General features: G+C 53.7%; 1 protein-coding gene across 29 annotated transcripts in view; it reads right to left on the bottom strand.

Moving 5' to 3' along the window:
- The window catches only part of NFASC (neurofascin), an 87696-nt gene that overhangs the window by 21747 nt on the left and 48400 nt on the right, over positions 1-17549 (bottom strand). For 11 of the 29 annotated variants that reach the window (XR_004360861.1, XM_032710473.1, XM_032710481.1 and 8 more), the window contains 8 exons: positions 16616-16813; positions 14552-14622; positions 13343-13565; positions 11527-11642; positions 10179-10383; positions 7493-7615; positions 6848-7021; positions 4783-4812 (listed from right to left, as the gene is read on the bottom strand). Coding sequence is in view for 28 of the 29 variants with exons in the window: in XM_032710473.1 (XP_032566364.1) it covers positions 4783-4812; positions 6848-7021; positions 7493-7615; positions 10179-10383; positions 11527-11642; positions 13343-13565; positions 14552-14622; positions 16616-16813 (1140 nt within the window). In the remaining variant the exon portion in view is untranslated. Of the gene's footprint in view, positions 1-4782; positions 4818-6847; positions 7022-7492; positions 7616-10178; positions 10384-11526; positions 11643-13342; positions 13566-14551; positions 14623-16615; positions 16814-17549 lie in introns of all 29 variants that reach the window. The other 18 variants (XM_032710476.1, XM_032710487.1, XM_032710490.1 and 15 more) reach the window with 6 other exon arrangements.

Genomic DNA, 17549 nt, shown 5'->3' with positions numbered 1-17549 from the left:
GGGTTAATGTCCCCATTAACGTGATGGAGCTGCAGCTCCTCGATGGCTTGGCCCTGGACACAATCAAACAGCACTGGAGACACTGGTTATCAGCTAATGCAGTCTCAGCACTCCCCTGTGAGCCCCTGGCTCCCCTCGGAGGAAAATAAGACTCAAAAAGGCAGAAAGTAACTTTCTGAAAGGCAGGAGCTGGTGGAAAGCCTGGTACAACCTCCCAGCTCCCAGCCTCTGCATCATCAAACCTCTCCTGCTCAGCACCTTCCAGGCCCATCTGCTTTGCCCAGCACTGCTGCAATGGCTTTAGCAGAGGGAGAGGTTCAGCTTTAATGCTCCCCCCTAGGCCTTAGATGGGAAGAGATTATCTGGGATAAATCCAAGCCTCGCTATCCTCGATGCAGGGGATCATCTCTGTGTGTTCCCTGCAGCCCCCAACACACGCAGGGGGAGCTGCAGCACCAGGACCCTCCTGGATTCAGCACCAGGACCCCCCTGGATTCAGCACCAGGCTGAGCTGACAGTGATTCCGGGCAGGATTTGCCCCCCAGCCCTGCAGCAGCTCTGGGGGAGGCGATCCCCGGGAGCAGAACTATCACATTCCATCAGGATAACGAGGGCCCAGCCCCTGAGAGAGACCCAGGAGGGGGAGTTGGCACCAGGGATAAAAATCATCTTGGCAGGACCAGGAGCAGGTGAAGAGGGGGACTGGGGGAGCTGGGAAGCAGCAGCTCAGAGAGGGGAGGATGGGAGGGAGGGTGGCTCTGCAGCCGAGCAGGGCTCCCCTGGTCGGGGGGGGGATTTAGTCCTGAGCTGCCCCGGGATGCAAAGCTACGGCCTCATTAGCGCTTGAATATGAAATGTATGCGGGAGAAAAGCTCAGCTGGGAGATTCGGGGCAGAGACAAGATGAGGGGCATTTGCTGGGCTTTGAAATCCATCCCCTAATGAGAGCTGCTCTCGGAGCAGGGGGGGGATCAAGGCGGGCTGGGACCGAGATCAGAGCGATCCCGGAGTCTCCCGAAGAAAAGGGCACCTGAGCACGGGGAGAGCCCCTTCCCTGGGGCTGCTGGGCCCCCCAGCCCCTGCCCAGCTCACCAGGGAGTGCCACATCCCTGCTCCAAGGGGCAGATGGAGATTCAGGCAGGTGTTCCCAGCACGGCTCCCTTTGGAAGCCTGGAGGTCCCCCCTATCCTCCCAAAGCCATGGGTGCCTCAGCGGGCAGGACCTTCCTGGGCTTTGCAGAGTGGCTGGAAATGTTCCTGGGCTTTGCAGAGTGGCTGGAAATGTTCTCCTGTGCTCTCACAGCTCTGACAGAAGCTGCCTCCGAGTTTAGGGGCAGGATCTGGAATTCGTGGGATGGGGAACAAATACCCGCTCGCTGAAAGAAGGGAAGGAGCCGCCGCTCCCCCCATCCCTGGGCAGAACAACCCCCTAAAAACCAGTCCTTGGAGCAGGTTTATCCCGGGACACGCAGGAAACTCGGAGTAAAAACCAGCGACAGCCACTCCCAGCCCCTGTTCCCACCTTCCTGGAAGCTCCTAAACGAGCACTCAGCCCATTAATTGTCCCTCTTTGACGGGTTGTCTGCAAGATGCATCATTATTTCCTCACAGGACGGGGGGAGATGGGCTCTGATGAGGGGCTGGGGATGCAGCAATTAATGGTTTCAGTGCTGCTGCTTTGCTCCTGTGACTGGAGCAGGAAAAAGGAGCCCAAACCTTGCACAGAAAACCACCTGTTTGAAGCTCAGATCAGAAAACAAACAAACAAACAACAGAGAGGAAGAATCATAACAGCAAAAGAGGATATTTAAAGAGGGAGGTTCTACAGAGAGGACTCAAGTCCTGCTCTGAGTAGTGTAAATTCAGGGAGTAGCTGCATTTATTTTTGCAAAATACAGGAAACAATCCCTGTCTATGCCGCTCTTTAATTATTTAAAGTGCTTTTTAATGCGTTGTTAGGGCTGGAGTAACAGCTTTCCCTTGGGTGTGTCTGCAAAATAATTAGGCTTGGAGAAATTGGATTAATTTTTCATGATTTTTGACGATTGGGCAAATGCTTTCTCAGTGATTTATTTTTTCCTCTCGCCCTCTCACTTTGTGACAACGGGAGGAAATTGTAAAGTCTTTACCATGAAAGTGCTGCAAGACTGATTTGAAAAGATAAGAGATTCGTGAATAGAAAGGGGGGATTGAGCAGCCTCCAAAAGAGAGGGGTCAGCAGTTCTCTCTGTTCCTAAAATGAACAATGGGATCTTTCTCCTCCAATTCCTAATTATGGAACAACACGAAGAGAACAGAGAAAAGTCATTTTTTTTTCCCTTCAAGTCTAAAACCAATACTCTTTATGGTCCCTGATGATGTTTTTCCACACACACACAGGGGTGGGAGAGGATCCAGGTTTGATTTTTTTTTCTCACTCAGAGCATAAATAAAATGTCTTCTCTTTTCCCGTATCACCTCTCCTGTTATCCAGGTCTGGCTCAGGAAAGGTAAAGCCTTTCCTAAGGGAAAGTCCCTGCACTTCACTCTGATTTCATCAGCCTGGTCCAGTTCCTCCTGCCCACACAGCCCAGCTCTGACCCTGCCTGGGTGAGGTTACTCCTGGAAAAAAAGACCTTTTTCTTCTCTCTCAGTGCCAGCAGCCCGTGGCAAAGAACCTTTTACTGCAATTTAAGGCAACTTTCACCGTGGATCCATAAAAATCCACCCAATCTAGGTCAGTGAGCGGAGCTGGGAGAGGTCAAGCAGCATTTCAGTGGAACCAGGACTTGTTAGGGAGAGAAACAGCCTCTGGAGCCAAACCCTGCCCAGACTGTGTAACACTGAGGCCTGAGGAGAAATGACATCCAGCAAAAGAGCAGGATGGGGATGGGAGATGGATCTTCCTGTGGCTGACTCTGCCCTGACTGCCCTTGCTGGGGGATGCTGGGAGGGAGCTGAGGCAGCTCTGGGTGACCTCCTGCTCCACTGCCCCATCTCAGGCCCCTCTCAGCCCTGGCCCAGCTCTCCAATTCACTGTTTCCTCTCTTGGAAGGTGAAAAACAGAGGGAAGGGCTCTGTGCTTGGAGAATCAGCCTTTAAATGGCAGCTAATTCATCTGGTGGGGTAAGAAAGGAAGCCTGAAGTGAAACGATGCTGGAGGGATAAAGAGGTCAGGTCGTGCTGTCGAAGTTCAGCAACATCCACTGCAGGTGGAAAAGGACTTTGGGTGATCCTGATCCACGAAGAAAATCTGGATTCTTGTGGATGAGCTAAACCCTGGGTGGAGGAGGAGCTGTAGCAGCAGCACAGCCCTCCAGGGCTTGGAGGGTGGAGATCCTCTAAGCCAAAATATGTCCCTTTTCAGGTCTCCACCACCCAAAGCAGACCAATCTGTTACCCCCTTTTCTTTCTTTTTTTGGGGTGGGGAAGAGAAGAGGGAAAGACAGAAGAGGAAAAGAGGAAAAGATTGGCCTTTGCTCAGAAAGGAAAAAAAAAAAAAAGCAAAATAACACAGGGTAGAGAGACACCACTGCAACCAAACCAAAGGAGGGGAAACATCTCCGAGGCAGGAAAGCAAAACCTACAGGTGCAGAGAGCAGGTCCTGCACTTGTATCCCTCGGGAAGAGCCTTCCCTGGGAAGCTGTTCCTCCCTGGGCAGCCCCAGGGCAAAGCTGGAGCTCTGGGGGACGAAGTGCTGCTGCTCCACTCACCCCCAAAGCTGCCCCACAGCGTTCAGGGGGTGGGTTTTGGGGTGGCTGCACCCCCTGGCTCTGCCACTGCCCCCCCTTCTGAGCTGGGCAGGGGCTGTGCCACGGCTGGCACAGGGCTCAGAGCTGTGTTGGGAGTGGGAAGTCACGTCTGTCAGGGGTGGGAATCCTTCCCTGGGAAGCAGAAGTTGTGCTCTGGGCCTTGCAGGGCGGTGCTGGGGGGGTTGGTTTTCCATGGAAGCGGGAGAAGGTGCTGCCCCCAGCACTGGAAGAGGCTCATCCCTGCTCTGCTGCTGCAGGGAGAGCCCCGAGGGCCAAGCCAGCAACAGCCCCCATGCAGAACATGCACAGCTGTGGCACAAACGTGTCCTTAACCCTTTCAATGGGCACCTGGCAACAAGGGGATGCTCCTGCCCCACAGCCCTGGCACAGCCACGGGAGCTGAGTGGTGCCTGTGCACCAAAAACACCCCCCCACGTGTGCCAGGGCTGGCACTGCAGCTTCCTGGGGGGAAAAATCCAGCTTAGACCCCCCAGGGCAGGGCAGAGGTGCTGTGGTTGGCACCAACAGGTCAGGGTTGGCTGGAAATATTCTGCATTTTGCAGGGCGGGGATGGCGAGGCTTTAAAAAGGGAGAGGGGCTTTGTGCAGAGCTGGGATTAAAAACCTCTTCCCCAGGGGGAAAAAACCCCCTCTTTAACAGAGGAAAAAAACCTCTTTAACAGAGCAAAACCCCCCTCTTTAATAGGGAAAAACCCCTCTTTAATAGAGCAAAAACCCCTCTTTAATGGCCAACTCGGCTCTCCTTTGGGCTTGTTCAGTGTGTGGCCACTGCAGGGTGTGGTGGCTTTGGCCATCATTAGGCATCTGGGAGCTTTTTAAGCCCAGCTCAGGGGAGATTTTGATCTCTGCAGGCCCCGCTGTGGAGCCTGCCCTCGTCCCTCCTGCCCGTGGGGGCTTTGTTTTTACCTGCCATGGTTCTGAGTGCCCACTTTGGCCCCTCCTTGAGCCTTGGCTTTGCCATTGAAAGGGTTAATGGAGCTCATGCTTTAATTGGCAGCACAGAAAGCACCTTTTTTGCCCCATGCCTGTTACCTCCAAATCCGGTACCTGGGGTTGGCGTGGCTTCGAGGGCAGCGCCAGGGGCAGAGAGGGGGGTACGGAGAGAGCACGGCAGAGAAAGGGGAGAGAAAACACAGGAACGTGTCAAACAACCAGAGCACACCCAGGGGACGCTCGGGACCACTCACACACAGTCAGGAGAGAGCTGGGAGGGAGGGAATGAGGGCAGAGGGAGCACAGCCTGGCACAGCAGGGCTGGCCCCTCGGGCACGGCGGAGAAACCACAGCAGGTACTCAGAGCCCAGCTCCAACACCCCCCAGCCCCTCAGCAGAGGTGCCAGGGGTGTCTTTGAGCCAAGTGCTTAAGCAGCTGCTTAGATCCAGTCCCAGTTTTGACTCTGAATTTCCCCCTGGTTTCCCCTGATATCACTCACATCTCGTCCTGCCCCGTGCTGGCGTTTGGTTTGAACCTCCCCGGGGAAGGAGTCTGGCGAGCAGAAAACAATTACCCAAGAAAAAAACCCATTGGTGGGTTTAATTTTCTTATTCTGCTTATTTTCTTTCAATCCCAACCTCACTTTTGCAGCAGGTGCCTTCCCATCAAGGTGGGCACTCGGAGCTGCTCGTGTGCCCAACCTGCCTGGCACGAGCAAAACTCACCCAGGTCACGTTGTCCCTCAGGATCTCGTGTTTTGGGGGGGCAAACTTTGCCCCCAGAGTTTCTGGAACTTGACTGTAAACTACTTTAATTTTTCTTGCTGCTCGATGGCCAATGCTTTGTCCTTTCCAGCAGGGGAGCATCAGGTGCCACCCCAAACCCTGCAGAGAGCGTGCCTTGCCTTGGCACACAGGTGTAGGCACTGCCTGCTATCTCCTGAGACAAATCAAATCAGTTTTACACACCAGGAGTTGGTTCTGGCTGTTATTTCACTCTTCACTGCCCACAGTGGCTGATGCCAGTGCACAGAAACAAACCCAGGAAAGCAAATGCATGAGAAACAACCAAAAATATTAACCACTACTCTCAATCCAACTGCTGTGCTCTAATAGCTCGGCAAAGCTCCTCTTTAAAGCCCCTCTCACGATTGCCAGGGTGTAACTTGGCTGCTGTTTTCCCCCACAGCCCCATCTCCCATCAATTAGTGCCACTGGAACCCACCTAAGAGGTGTTGGGAAGCATTTCATTTCCACTGGGTCATGGCAGGAATTACTTTTCCTACTCAGAGCCATTAGCTGGGGAGGGGGAGATGGAGGGAAGGAGACAAAGCCCCCATTAAATCCGAGCACTAACCCAATCAAGGGTCTGTTAGAGGAGGATAAAGAGAGGAAAGAGCCGCCTTCTGTCTCCCCACGTTCCCTCAGGGCTCCTGAACTTTCACTTGGTGTGATGGATGTCCCACGATGGGCATTTTATCTGACTGTGAGTCTGAGAGTTGGGGATTCGTTCTGGGTGGGGTGACTGGGAGGTGGCAGCTGCTTCACCCCCTCTGAGCCACCTAAAAGCCACCCCCATCTGCCCCTTATTCAGCTCATACTGAGACAACAGAGGGGCAAATTAAATCACCTTCAGCGAGAGGAGAGCGAGGTCACAGAATCACAGCACGGTTGGGATCTTAAAGATCACCCAGTGCCACCCCCTGCTGTGGGCAGGGACACCTTCCACTAGCCCTGGTTGCTCCAATCCCCTTCCAACCTGGCCTTGGACACTTCCAGGGATGGGGCAGCCACAGCTTCTCTGGGCAACCTGTGCCAGGGCTTCAAAACCCGATACCTGATCTAACCCTGCCCTCTGGCACCACAACCCCACAATGCCTTGATGCTCTCCAGGGCACATAAGGAACCCTCACTGCCTGTGGGGGGACACTGAGGTGGCTCCCTGGAGCACAGGACAGTCCCCCAGGATGCTCTGGAATGTTTCTGCTGCAGCACTTGGTCCTGACCAGTCCCTTGGTCCCTGCAGCAGACTGGCTGTGCTGTCTCACTGGGCTGTCTCTGTGCTCCTCCTGCTCCTCTGACCCGCAGTTTTTGGCTCATCCCCGTGTTCCATCACCCCCCCCAGGCCCTGGGCAGAGCCAGGAGCTGTTGCTGCTGCACATACCTTCGTCCAGCAGGGCTGGGGACTCCTCCACTAGGGGCTCTCCTTCTCCCACCTGGGTGCGGGCGCGCAGCACGAAGCGGTAGCGGGAGATGGGGTCTGTCCTCTGCAGGGTGAACCTGGTCTGGTTGGGGGAGAAGTTCTCCACCACGGTTCGGCCCGTTTTGGTCCCGTTAACTGGGGAGGAAAGCCAGGGGGTGGTGGGTTCAGGCTCAGGTGCCCTCCAGCTCCTCCAGCCTCACTGCGGGGCCTCGTGCTCGGAGCTGCTGCTGCTGGTAAAGACTCTTCGTTTGGGGCGCTTGGGGACACTCTGGTGGGGACATCCAGGTGGTCAAGGAAGGCTCTGCTGCCCCAGGCATCGTGTGGGCCTCTTACACAGCAGGAGGTTGTGTTTGAGTGAGCACAGGAACTGCTGGGACTGCGCTCAAAACTCAGATCAAACTTATTTCCCTTCAATAGCCGAGGCTGGGGAACTGCTGGGCACCCCCCGCCCTCCCTGGCTAACTCCACTGTGCCAGGACCCCTCCCAACACCAGCCTGGCTCATCATGGAAGTCTCCAGCTCCTTATGGAGAGATCCCTGGGCTGGGGGAGGAGGGAACCAGCAGTTACTAAAGGATTATCACTCAGAGGAGAAGGTGGAACGTACAGGGTTGGTATCTAAGGCTGTATCCTGTGAGGACTCCATTGGGATGCTCGGGGTGATCCCACTCCAGATTGATGATTTCCAGGTTGGGCTGTCGGATTCTCAGGTACCTGGGGGAGCTGGGCACTTGGGAGAGGAGGGAGCAGGGAGGAGAGGGAGAGAAGAGAAAACACACGAGATAACACACCTTCCACTGCTGAACACGCCACGGGCTGACCCACATGCCCGGGACACTCCAAAACAGCCACACAGCCACACAGCAAAGGGCAGGAACGGCCTGAACGAGGATCTGGGCCAGAAACCAAGTGCCAGCAGCAGTTGGGGTGTGCAGGAGCAGAAAGCAGAGCAGCTCTGCATGCAAACCCAGCCCAAAGTGCCCCGTGCCGTGCTGGGAACCCCCCAGCGAGGCCACAGGAGGTGCTGCAGCTGAAGCAGAGCTGGGACTCACTTCAATCCCCGCTTCCCTCTGTTGTAAACAGACTTTTTTTTGCATCCCCCACCCACCCCGAGGTTTTCATCTCCTCGCTTTCTCCCTCCAAGCCACAAAAAGCAGGACAGCAGCTTCTCTTATCACCAAGTGTGGTATCAGTGTCTGGAGATCTGCGTGTCTCCAGTGTCCTTACCCTGGGTTATCACTGCTGGTTCAAAGCCAGTCAAGGAAGGAAAGAATTACACAGCCCTGAATTAAATTATTCTCCTGGTTGACTCATAATTGTGGTGCCTTAATTGGGGAAAGAGCTTGGCTTGCTGATCTGGGAGATTAGGGGTGTGTTTATTTTTAACCAGCCTGTTGTGCAGAGTGTCATCCAGTCTCCTAAATGTCGATATGTAGTCAATAAAATAGCTTAGTGGTATGGGAAAAACAAAAACTCAACGTTTTCCTCGTGACAGGGGTGTAATCTGCTGTAATTGTTTCAATTGATGCCACCCATGCATCCTTACAGCCACCCCAAATACCTATAGACACCCCAAATATCTACAGCCACCCCAAGTCCTTGTGCCTCCAGCACACAGATAATCACCTCTCACAAAGCACTTCGCTGCAAAACCTACAGGAACTACAAAAACCTACAGTCCTTCCTCTTAAAACAATCTTAATTATGGCTGATCAATAGAAAATCCTTAGGAAGCAGTGACAGCATCCCAGAAAATCCTGAGGAAGAGGCAGGGCTGAGAGCTGCTGCTCCTGTGCAGCAGGGGTGGGATGAAGAGGAAGGCGAAGAGGAAGATCCCGCTGGATTCTGAGACAAGATCTGCCCCTGGCAAATCCTCCCCTCGTGTTTTTGGAGCATCCTGTGCCAAACCCTCCCCTGTGCCGTGGGAAGAGTCACTGCCAGGCACTGGAAGTGCAGCTCCCAATCATCCCCATGGCTATAAACAGCCCCCGTGACAGCAGGGAAATTAAAACCTCAAGTTCATCCTTGCCACGAGCTCCTCAAACAGCACAACGAGGTGCCCCTGCCTGGAGAGCCCCACAGAGGTGCTGCTGATGTCCTTCCACAGCAAAAGGACTCGGGGCTGGGGCGGATTCTCCTGCCTTTTCCAGAGCAGGAGGAATCCAGTCAGTGCTAATTTTCTTTTCTGGGTTTCCTCTGTGCTAAAATTCCAGGCTAACTTCCTTTCCTGGCTTTTTTCTGTGCTAAAATTCTGTGCTAAAATTCCAGGCTAATTTTCTTTCCTGGCTTTTATCTGTGCTAAAATTGCAGGCTAATTTTCTTTCCTGGGTGTTTTCTGTGCTAAAATTCCGTGCTAATTTTCTTTCCTGGCTTTTTTCTGTGCTAAAATTCCAGGCTAATTTTCTTTCCTGGCTTTTTTCTGTGCTAAAATTCCAGGCTAATTTTCTTTCCTGGCTTTTTTCTGTGCTAAAATTCTGTGCTAAAATTCCAGGCTAATGTTCTTTCCTGGCTTTTTTTTCTGTGCTAAAATTCCAGGCTAATTTTCTTTCCTGGCTTTTTTCTGTGCTAAAATTCCGGGCTAATTTTCTTTCCTGGCTTTTTTCTGTGCTAAAATTCTGTGCTAAAATTCCAGGCTAATTTTCTTTCCTGGCTTTTTTTTCTGTGCTAAAATTCCAGGCTAATTTTCTTTCCTGGCTTTTTTCTGTGCTAAAATTCCAGGCTAATTTTCTTTCCTGGCTTTTTTCTGTGCTAAAATTCTGTGCTAAAATTCCAGGCTAATGTTCTTTCCTGGCTTTTTTTTCTGTGCTAAAATTCCAGGCTAATTTTCTTTCCTGGCTTTTTTCTGTGCTAAAATTCCAGGCTAATTTTCTTTCCTGGCTTTTTTCTGTGCTAAAATTCCAGGCTAATGTTCTTTCCTGGCTTTTATCTGTGCCAAAATTCCGGGCTAATTTTCTTTCCTGCATTTTTCTGCACTAAAATTCCAGGCTAATTTCCTTTCCTGGCTTTTTCCTGTGCTAAAATTCTGGGCTAATCCATTTCCTGGGTGTTTTCTGCGCTAAAATTCCAGGCTAATTTTCTTTCCTGGCTTTTTTCTGTGCTAAAATTCCAGGCTAATTTCCTTTCCTGGCTTTTTCCTGTGCTAAAATTCCGGGCTAATCCATTTCCTGGGTGTTTTCTGTGCTAAAATTCCGTGCTGGTTCTGCTCAGCCCGTCCCTAAAATCGGCCTCTCCGCCCGAACCTTTCCCGTCGGGATGGAGGAACGGGGACATTCCCAGCCCCTTTGGGAACGTACCTCCTTCAGGAGTGGGGAATTCCTTCACCTCACTGCGGGGCCCATCTCCTCGGCCGTTGGTCACAACCATCTCAAGTTTGTAGTTGCTGTAAGGGAACAGCCTGGACACTATGCCCCGGTTTCTGTCTCCGGGAAAACTCACAAACTGCCGTTTTCTGGAGACCCACAGGTTCTTCAGCAAGCTACTGTCTCTCCAGAAATAGGCCTTCAAGAAACAGGCATGGCAAGTGAAGCTTTTCCCGTGGAAATGCAATTTTTTTTTTGAACATCTATATATAAACCAAGAGCAGAACTGTGCAAAGAGAAGCTTTTAGAGCAATTAGTGAAGCTCCAGGTCCCACCAGCTCCAACCCTGACCCACCAGGTCAGGGGTGTTACCCGAGGAAGAGGGTTAAGTGCTTGCCAAAGGGCACAGAGCAAAACCACCGAGCTCAGACTAAAAGCTGCCTCTGGTTCCCAAGAGCTGGACATCAAGCAATCCTCCCTTTCCACCCAAGGAAAGGTGGGACACAGCCAGGCACAAAGGAAAGCCTGGATTTTGGAAAGTCTCCCATTCAAAGCCCTGCCTGCCAATCTTATTTCGTGCAGAAATAAGATTCATTGAGAAAAGGGACCAGAAGAAGAGCAGAGGCAGAAAGAGGAGAGCAGAGCCCAGCGGATTATGGGATTTGAGGGGCTGGAACTGTTTGCAGGGCACGTGGTTTTGGTCTGAAACGCTGAGAGGAGGGCCCTGCTCAGACTTTTGGTTGTTTGGAACAGGGTCCATCCTCTGTACATAAACATTAGTAGTTTACCCCAGCAGTAAATAGCAAATATTAGCAGAGAACCCCAAAGCACAGCAGGATCCAGGCTGCCCGTAGGGACCAGTCAGTACAACCCACAGGGTTTGGGCTTGGCAGGGCTGGGGTTCATTAAAATCCCATGTAGGAACTTTGAGGATGACACAAAACCGACCCTGTTTGAGGTCACTCCCCCCAGAGCCACCTTCCTGCAGGGGTAGGACCCCCCCAGCCCCTCTGGGGGTGCACAAGGACAGCCCTGTTTGGTCCGAGCCCCCCCGGATCCTGCAGGGAGGCTCCGGGAAGGGCCATCCCAGCCCCGGGGGAGCCAACAGGAGATGTCCCCCAGCCCCACAGAGAGCAAACCAGCCCTTCCTCGCTGCCCCAGAGCAGAGCTCAGCCCCTGTGCTCTGCACCCAAAGCAGCCCAGGGGTCCTGGTGGCCAGAGGAGGGTTCCCTCTCATCCCCATCCCCATCCCCGGCAGCGCCGCCGCTGGAGCCAGCCGGGAATTCTGTGAGCTGATTAGATGTGTTAACAGCCAGTGCCCGAGAGGTTTGGGGCTGCTCACTCTGTACTCCTTGAGCTGTCCCTGGATGGTGTCCAGGTGCACTCTGGTCCAGGTCAGAGCCACGGCAGTGCTGTTTAGGACTCTAATCCTAACGTCCGTGGGCGCAGCCTTGGGATCTGGGCGGGCAGGGATAGAGCACAGTGGGCATTGGGGCCCCCCAGCAGGGTCAGACACACGGACACACGGACACCCCTCTGCCCCGGCCCTGGGGGGTCCCATCACAGCACTGCTGGGGGAGCAGCAGCCCCACAACTGCTCTGCCTCCTTCCATGGGAAGGGGGAAGGAAACAAGTCCTGTGTCACTCATCCCACCATCATGATCCAGTTCACAGCAGGGTTTCCTGCTGCAAGGAAGGGGTCTGCCTCCCCTCCCTCCCTCTCCCAGCGAAGGATCCAGCACATCCAGCCCCTCCTGCCTCACCTTGGCCGCTGTCAGATCCCAAAGTTCCCAAACTACCTCATTTCCACAGCCATTAATCTCAATTTGCCCAGAACCTGCTGTTGATCCACTTGGGGTTTTTACCCCCTGTTCACAGCTCACCTGCTGTGTGTGGAAATCTGCAGTTATTTGTGAAGCAGCTCAGACGTGACAGAGACTATTTTTTGAGGGTTTTTTTGTGTTTTTCTAACCTGTCCCACCCCTCAGACACAGGCAGAGCACATTTGTGCCTGGGCTGTGATACAGGAGCTTTGGTCTCCCTGGTTTGCCTCCATATAACACACACACACGTGTGGTGGCTTTTTCAGATCCTCCCAAAACTCATAATTATGGCACAGATTTTCAAAAGAAACTAGAAAAACCCCACCCTTGTAGTGCCCAGAGGTGGTGGTGCAGCCAGGAGCTCGCAGAGCTTTCCCAGTAACGACCTCTCAGCTGGGTCCAGCTTTGCTTCCATACCCTGATTCCCACGTTTTCTGCCCATTTTCCTTCCCCTTGCCCTGTTTCCTCCAGGAGGTGCCCAGCTGGAGGGTGTGTTGCCTGTGCCATCACAGCCCCAAAACTGCAGCTTTCATTCAGATTTCTGTGCCCTGTTTGTGCCCCTTGACTCCAAGCCTGGGGTCGTGGGTTCTCACCTGGTTTATCCCCCTTCCTTCTCGGTAATCCCGATGTTCCCACAGCCAGGGACCCCAAACCACAAACTAATATATATTTCTCCAAAGATAAAGCAGTTGGCAGCAAACCACATTATCCCAGCAGGATGAGGATAATCGTGGTTGAGAGTCTCGGGTGCTGCAAGCACAGCAGGTGATACCCAGCAGCCCAGAAAAAGAGAATTAAATGAGCTGTTCTGCGTGACCAGGGGAGAGGTTTAAAGGAAGATAAGCTGAGCCAACGTGTTGCAAACAGGAGCCCAGGCTGGGGCTTAGCTGAGGCTTTATCAGAGAGGCACAAGAATCCAGTGCAGGGTGAACTAAGGACCTTTTGGCCATTCACAAAACCTCTCCTCCGAGATGAGCTCGGCGCTTGGCGCGTGTCGAGGGGGCAGAAAACGTTAATGCCACTTATTGGGACGCAGCCAGAGCTCATCCCGAGGGGAATCCTGCGGTTTTCCAGCCTCAAAGTGCTGCCTGGGCGTCACAGAGAGCAAAGGGAGCGGGGTGGGTGACTTGGGTCGTGCAGGCAGAGCCCAGAACAGGAGCCAGCGGCCAAGTCGTGGAACCACGGGATGCGTCGGGTGGGAAGGGACACTGAAGCTCATCCCAGTTCCGCTATCCCAGGTCGCTCCAAGGGGATTTTTGTGCCAAATCAAGCCCCGGGGGCACGGGGGGCAAACCCCCAGGTCCTGCCCCGGGCTCCTGGCGGGCGGGTACTCACAGTCCTCCCCGGAGTAGCCGATGTAGGTGTCGGGCTCGGGGGCTCGGCCGAAGTCGTTCTCCGCCTGCACCTTGATCTCGTAGGGGACGTAGATGGGGGTGTTCCACACCACGTGCCGGGGGCCCTTCACTGTCTCATTGTACCAACTGCCCCGCGGGTCCCGGCGCCGCCAGCGCACGATGTACCTGAGGTTGGGCCCATAAGCTTGAGTTGCATTCAGGGGCTTCATGGACCGGAACAGAGAGAGGAAGTGAGAGGGAGAAAAACAACCCCTGTTGCTCTGCAAGGAGCCCCCCCGAAGGTTCCTGGGGGCAGCTGGGGCTGGTTTCGGGTTCCATCAGCAAAATCTCAAATCTCTGCTCCCAAAAGGGAGTGGGAACAAGAAAGAACAGACCTGGTTCCTGCCCTCCAGAGCCAAGGCAGGAATAAGAACCTTACACCCCTAGAACCATGAAATCCTGGAATGGTTTGGGTTGGAAGGGACGTTAAGCTTATCTCATTCCAACCCCCTGCCATGGGCAGGGACACCTTCCACTAGCTCAGGGTTGCTTACATATATATTATATATAATAAATCAAGTGTGTGCATCATACAGAATGCATACAATATATATTCCATATATATTATCCTTGTATTCCAGCCTGTATTCCCACTGCAATTTCAAGCCTCCTCACAGCTCATGGCTTGTTTGTGGATGACACCTGGTGGTGCACGAAGCAAAGCAAGAGCTGCTCTGTAAATCCTCTGTACTACTAAGAACCTGTCTCTTAGATGATCTTCCCTGACTTCTCCATTATTCACCACATTTTGTTTGATTTACATCATTGAAAATTATTTTTTTTTTATCATAAGCCTTCTTCTAGGCACTAACAATGGCCTCTCTTGTGTCCTCTGCTTTTTATTTCATCACAGAATCATCAGAGACTGGCCTGGGTTGGGGAGGTACTTAAATATCATCCCATCCCACCCCCTGCCATGGGCAGGGGCACCTTCCACCAGCCCAGATTGCTCCAAGTTTATCCAACCTGGCCTTGGACACTTCCAGGGATGGGGCAGCCACAGCTTCTCTGGGTAACCAGTGCCAGGGCCTCCCCACCCTCCCAGGGAGGAATTTTTTCCCAGTATCCCATCTATCCCTGCCCTCTGCCCCTTTGAAGCCGTTTCCCCTCATCCCATCACTCCAGGCCCAAAAGGCATCAGGGAACTCACCGTCCAGGTGATCTCCATGTTGTTTTTTTGGGTCCCTGCACCCTGAACTCCTGTTGGGTTGATTTCAGGACCTGAGGTTCACATTGTAAAAAATAAAAAAAAAAAAAAAAAAAAAAAAAAAATTAGGCATTTTATAACGTTGAAAAAATGACCCTGTGAGTGGTTAAAAACCCTTTAACCGTGTGAGCCAGAAGCACTTCCAAGGCAGAAGTTAATGGCCTGATTTTTCCAGAAGTTCCCATTCAGGTTAATGGAACATGAGGCTCTCAGTACTCTTGAAAAAAATCAGGCCGTTTATTTAGGAGGCTCTTTTTCTTTTTTTGCTTTTTATTTCCCCCCCCCAAAATGTCCTAAATCTTTGAAAGGCAGCCTTTGAGCAGCAGCCCCAGGAGCAGAGCCCGTCCCTTGGAAACCCGAGCAGTGTCGGGAGCCAACACTAGATGCCAGCAGATCCTGCAGGAATCTCTGGGCAATGGGGGGGGAAAAAGAGAAATGCAGCAGAACTCCTGAGCTTCCCGAGAATTCCCCGTGGGAATTTTCCCGTGTGTTGTCCAACAGAGCAAAGCACTGGGCAGGCAAAGTGAAGAGCCGAGTCTGGGTTGTGAGTTGGAGCGTGGTTACATCTGCAGCATGGAATGGTTTGGGTTGAAGGGACCTTAAAGATCACTCAGTGCCACCCCCTGGCAAGGGCAGGGACACCTTCCACTAGCCCAGGTTGCTCCAACATGGCCTTGGGACACTTCCAGGGATGGGGCAGCCACAGCTTCTCTGGGCAACCTGTGCCAGGGCCTCCCCACCCTCCCAGCACCAGTCTGGGCTCCTGGTCAGCTCTGACAATGAATGAGCAACCTTGGAACAAAGTGCCTTTTGCTGGTGGTTAGTTTACACTTGAGTCTCATTTTCCAACAGACTCCTGAGCTTCCTGTGGTCAGAAAGGATGAAAAACTCTCTTTAGAAAGCTCCTCTTTAAGCTGAAACCAGGGGTTTCCTTCAGCAGGTTCCACCGCAGTGACCTTGGCATGAGTGTTTCCACTTGAGCTTTGCTGCTCTGCAGCTCGTCAGCCACGGGCTGGAGGGTTGGAGACAGAACATCCCAGCCCAGCTCACTCCTGGGTGTCACAGAACAGGTTGGAAAGGACCTCAGAGATCGTGGAGTGCAACCTTTGAGCCAACAGCACCAGGGCACCGAGTGCCACGTCCAGTTTCCTCTTAAAACACCTCCAGGGATGGTGACTCCACCACCTCCCTGGGCAGCCCATTCCAATGCTCTCTGTGAAGAACCTCTTCCTAATGCCCAACTTAAACCTTGGGTCATGCACCATGAGGTTTGTGGGGTCATGCACCACAAGGTTTGTGGGGGCACACACTACAAGGTGTGTGGGGTCATGCACAACGAGGGTTGTGGGGTCTCACACCACAAGGTTTGTGGGGTCACGTACCACGAGGTTTCTGGGGTTGTGCACTGTGAGGTTTGTGGGGTCACACCCCACAAGGTTTGTGGGGTCATGCACCATGAGGTTTCTTGGTCACACACCACAAGGTTTGTGGGGTCACACATCGTGAGGTTTGTGGGGTCACACACCACAAGGTTTGTGGGGTCTCACACCATGAGTTTTCTGGGGTCATGCATCACAAGGTTTGTAGGGTCTCACACACTGTGAGCTTTGTGGGGCCTCACCCCACAAGTTTTCTGGGGTCACGCACCACGAGGGTTGTGGGGTCACACACCATGAGGTTTGGGGGGGTCACACTCCATGAGGTTCGGGGGTCACACCCTACAAGGTTTGTGGGGTCTTACACCACGAAGGTCTGTGGGGTCAAGCACCACGAGGTCTGTGGGGTCACGCACCATGAGGTTTCTTGGTCACACACCACAAGGTTTGTGGGGTCACACCCCACAAGGTTTCGGGGGTCGTGCACCATGAGGTTTGTGGAGTCTCACACCACGAGGTTTGCGGGGTCTCACCCCACGAGGTCTGTAGGATCACACACCACAAGGGAAGAGCCCTCCTGGGGAGTGGACAGGGTGGATCAGCCCTGCAGGACGAGCCAGGGGTAACTCACGTGCCCCGTTGGTCTGGTAGCGCTCCGAGGGCACGCTGGGCACGCTGCTGCCCACGTCGTTGACGGCGATCACCCGGAACTGGTAGTTGACGTACGGGGCCAGGCTCAGCACGGCCGAGTTGACGCTCCCGGGGTACCTGGAGTGGTTGTGCCACATTCCCGGCTGGAAGCGATCCTCCTCGAACTGCACGATGTAGTCTGGGGGGAGAGGAGAGGGAGGGCTGGGTGAGGGGATGGGTGAGGGGATGGGTGAAGGGATGGGTGAGGGGATGGGTGAAGGGATGGGTGAGGGGATGGGTGAAGGGATGGGTGAGGGGATGGGTGAAGGGTTGGGTGAGGGGATGGGTGAAGGGATGGGTGAAGGGTTGGTGAAGGGATGGGTGAGGGGATGGGTGAAGGGTTGGGTGAGGGGATGGGTGAGGGGATGGGTGAAGGGTTGGTGAAGGGATGGGTGAGGGGATGGGTGAAGGGTTGGGTGAGGGGATGGGTGAGGGGATGGGTGAGGGGATGGGTGAAGGGTTGGTGAAGGGATGGGTGAGGGGATGGGTGAAGGGTTGGGTGAGGGGATGGGTGAGGGGATGGGTGAGGGGATGGGTGAAGGGTTCTGTGAAGGGATGGGTGAAGGGCTGGGTGAGGGGATGGGTGAAGGGTTCTGTGAAGGGATGGGTGAAGGGCTGGGTGAGGGGATGGGTGAAGGGTTGGGTGAGGGGATGGGTGAAGGGTTGGGTGAGGGGATGGGTGAAGGGTTGGGTGAGGGGATGGGTGAAGGGTTGGGTGAAGGGTTGGGTGAGGGGATGGGTGAAGGGATGGGTGAGGGGATGGGTGAAGGGTTGGGTGAGGGGATGGGTGAAGGGATGGGTGAAGGGTTGGGTGAAGGGTTGGGTGAAGGGATGGGTGAGGGGTTGGGTGAAGGGTTGGGTGAGGGGTTGGGTGA

Source organism: Chiroxiphia lanceolata, chromosome 25 (genome assembly GCF_009829145.1).
Source record: "Chiroxiphia lanceolata isolate bChiLan1 chromosome 25, bChiLan1.pri, whole genome shotgun sequence".
Lineage (NCBI taxonomy): Eukaryota > Metazoa > Chordata > Aves > Passeriformes > Pipridae > Chiroxiphia > Chiroxiphia lanceolata.
This window is presented reverse-complemented; position numbering and strand designations above follow the sequence as displayed.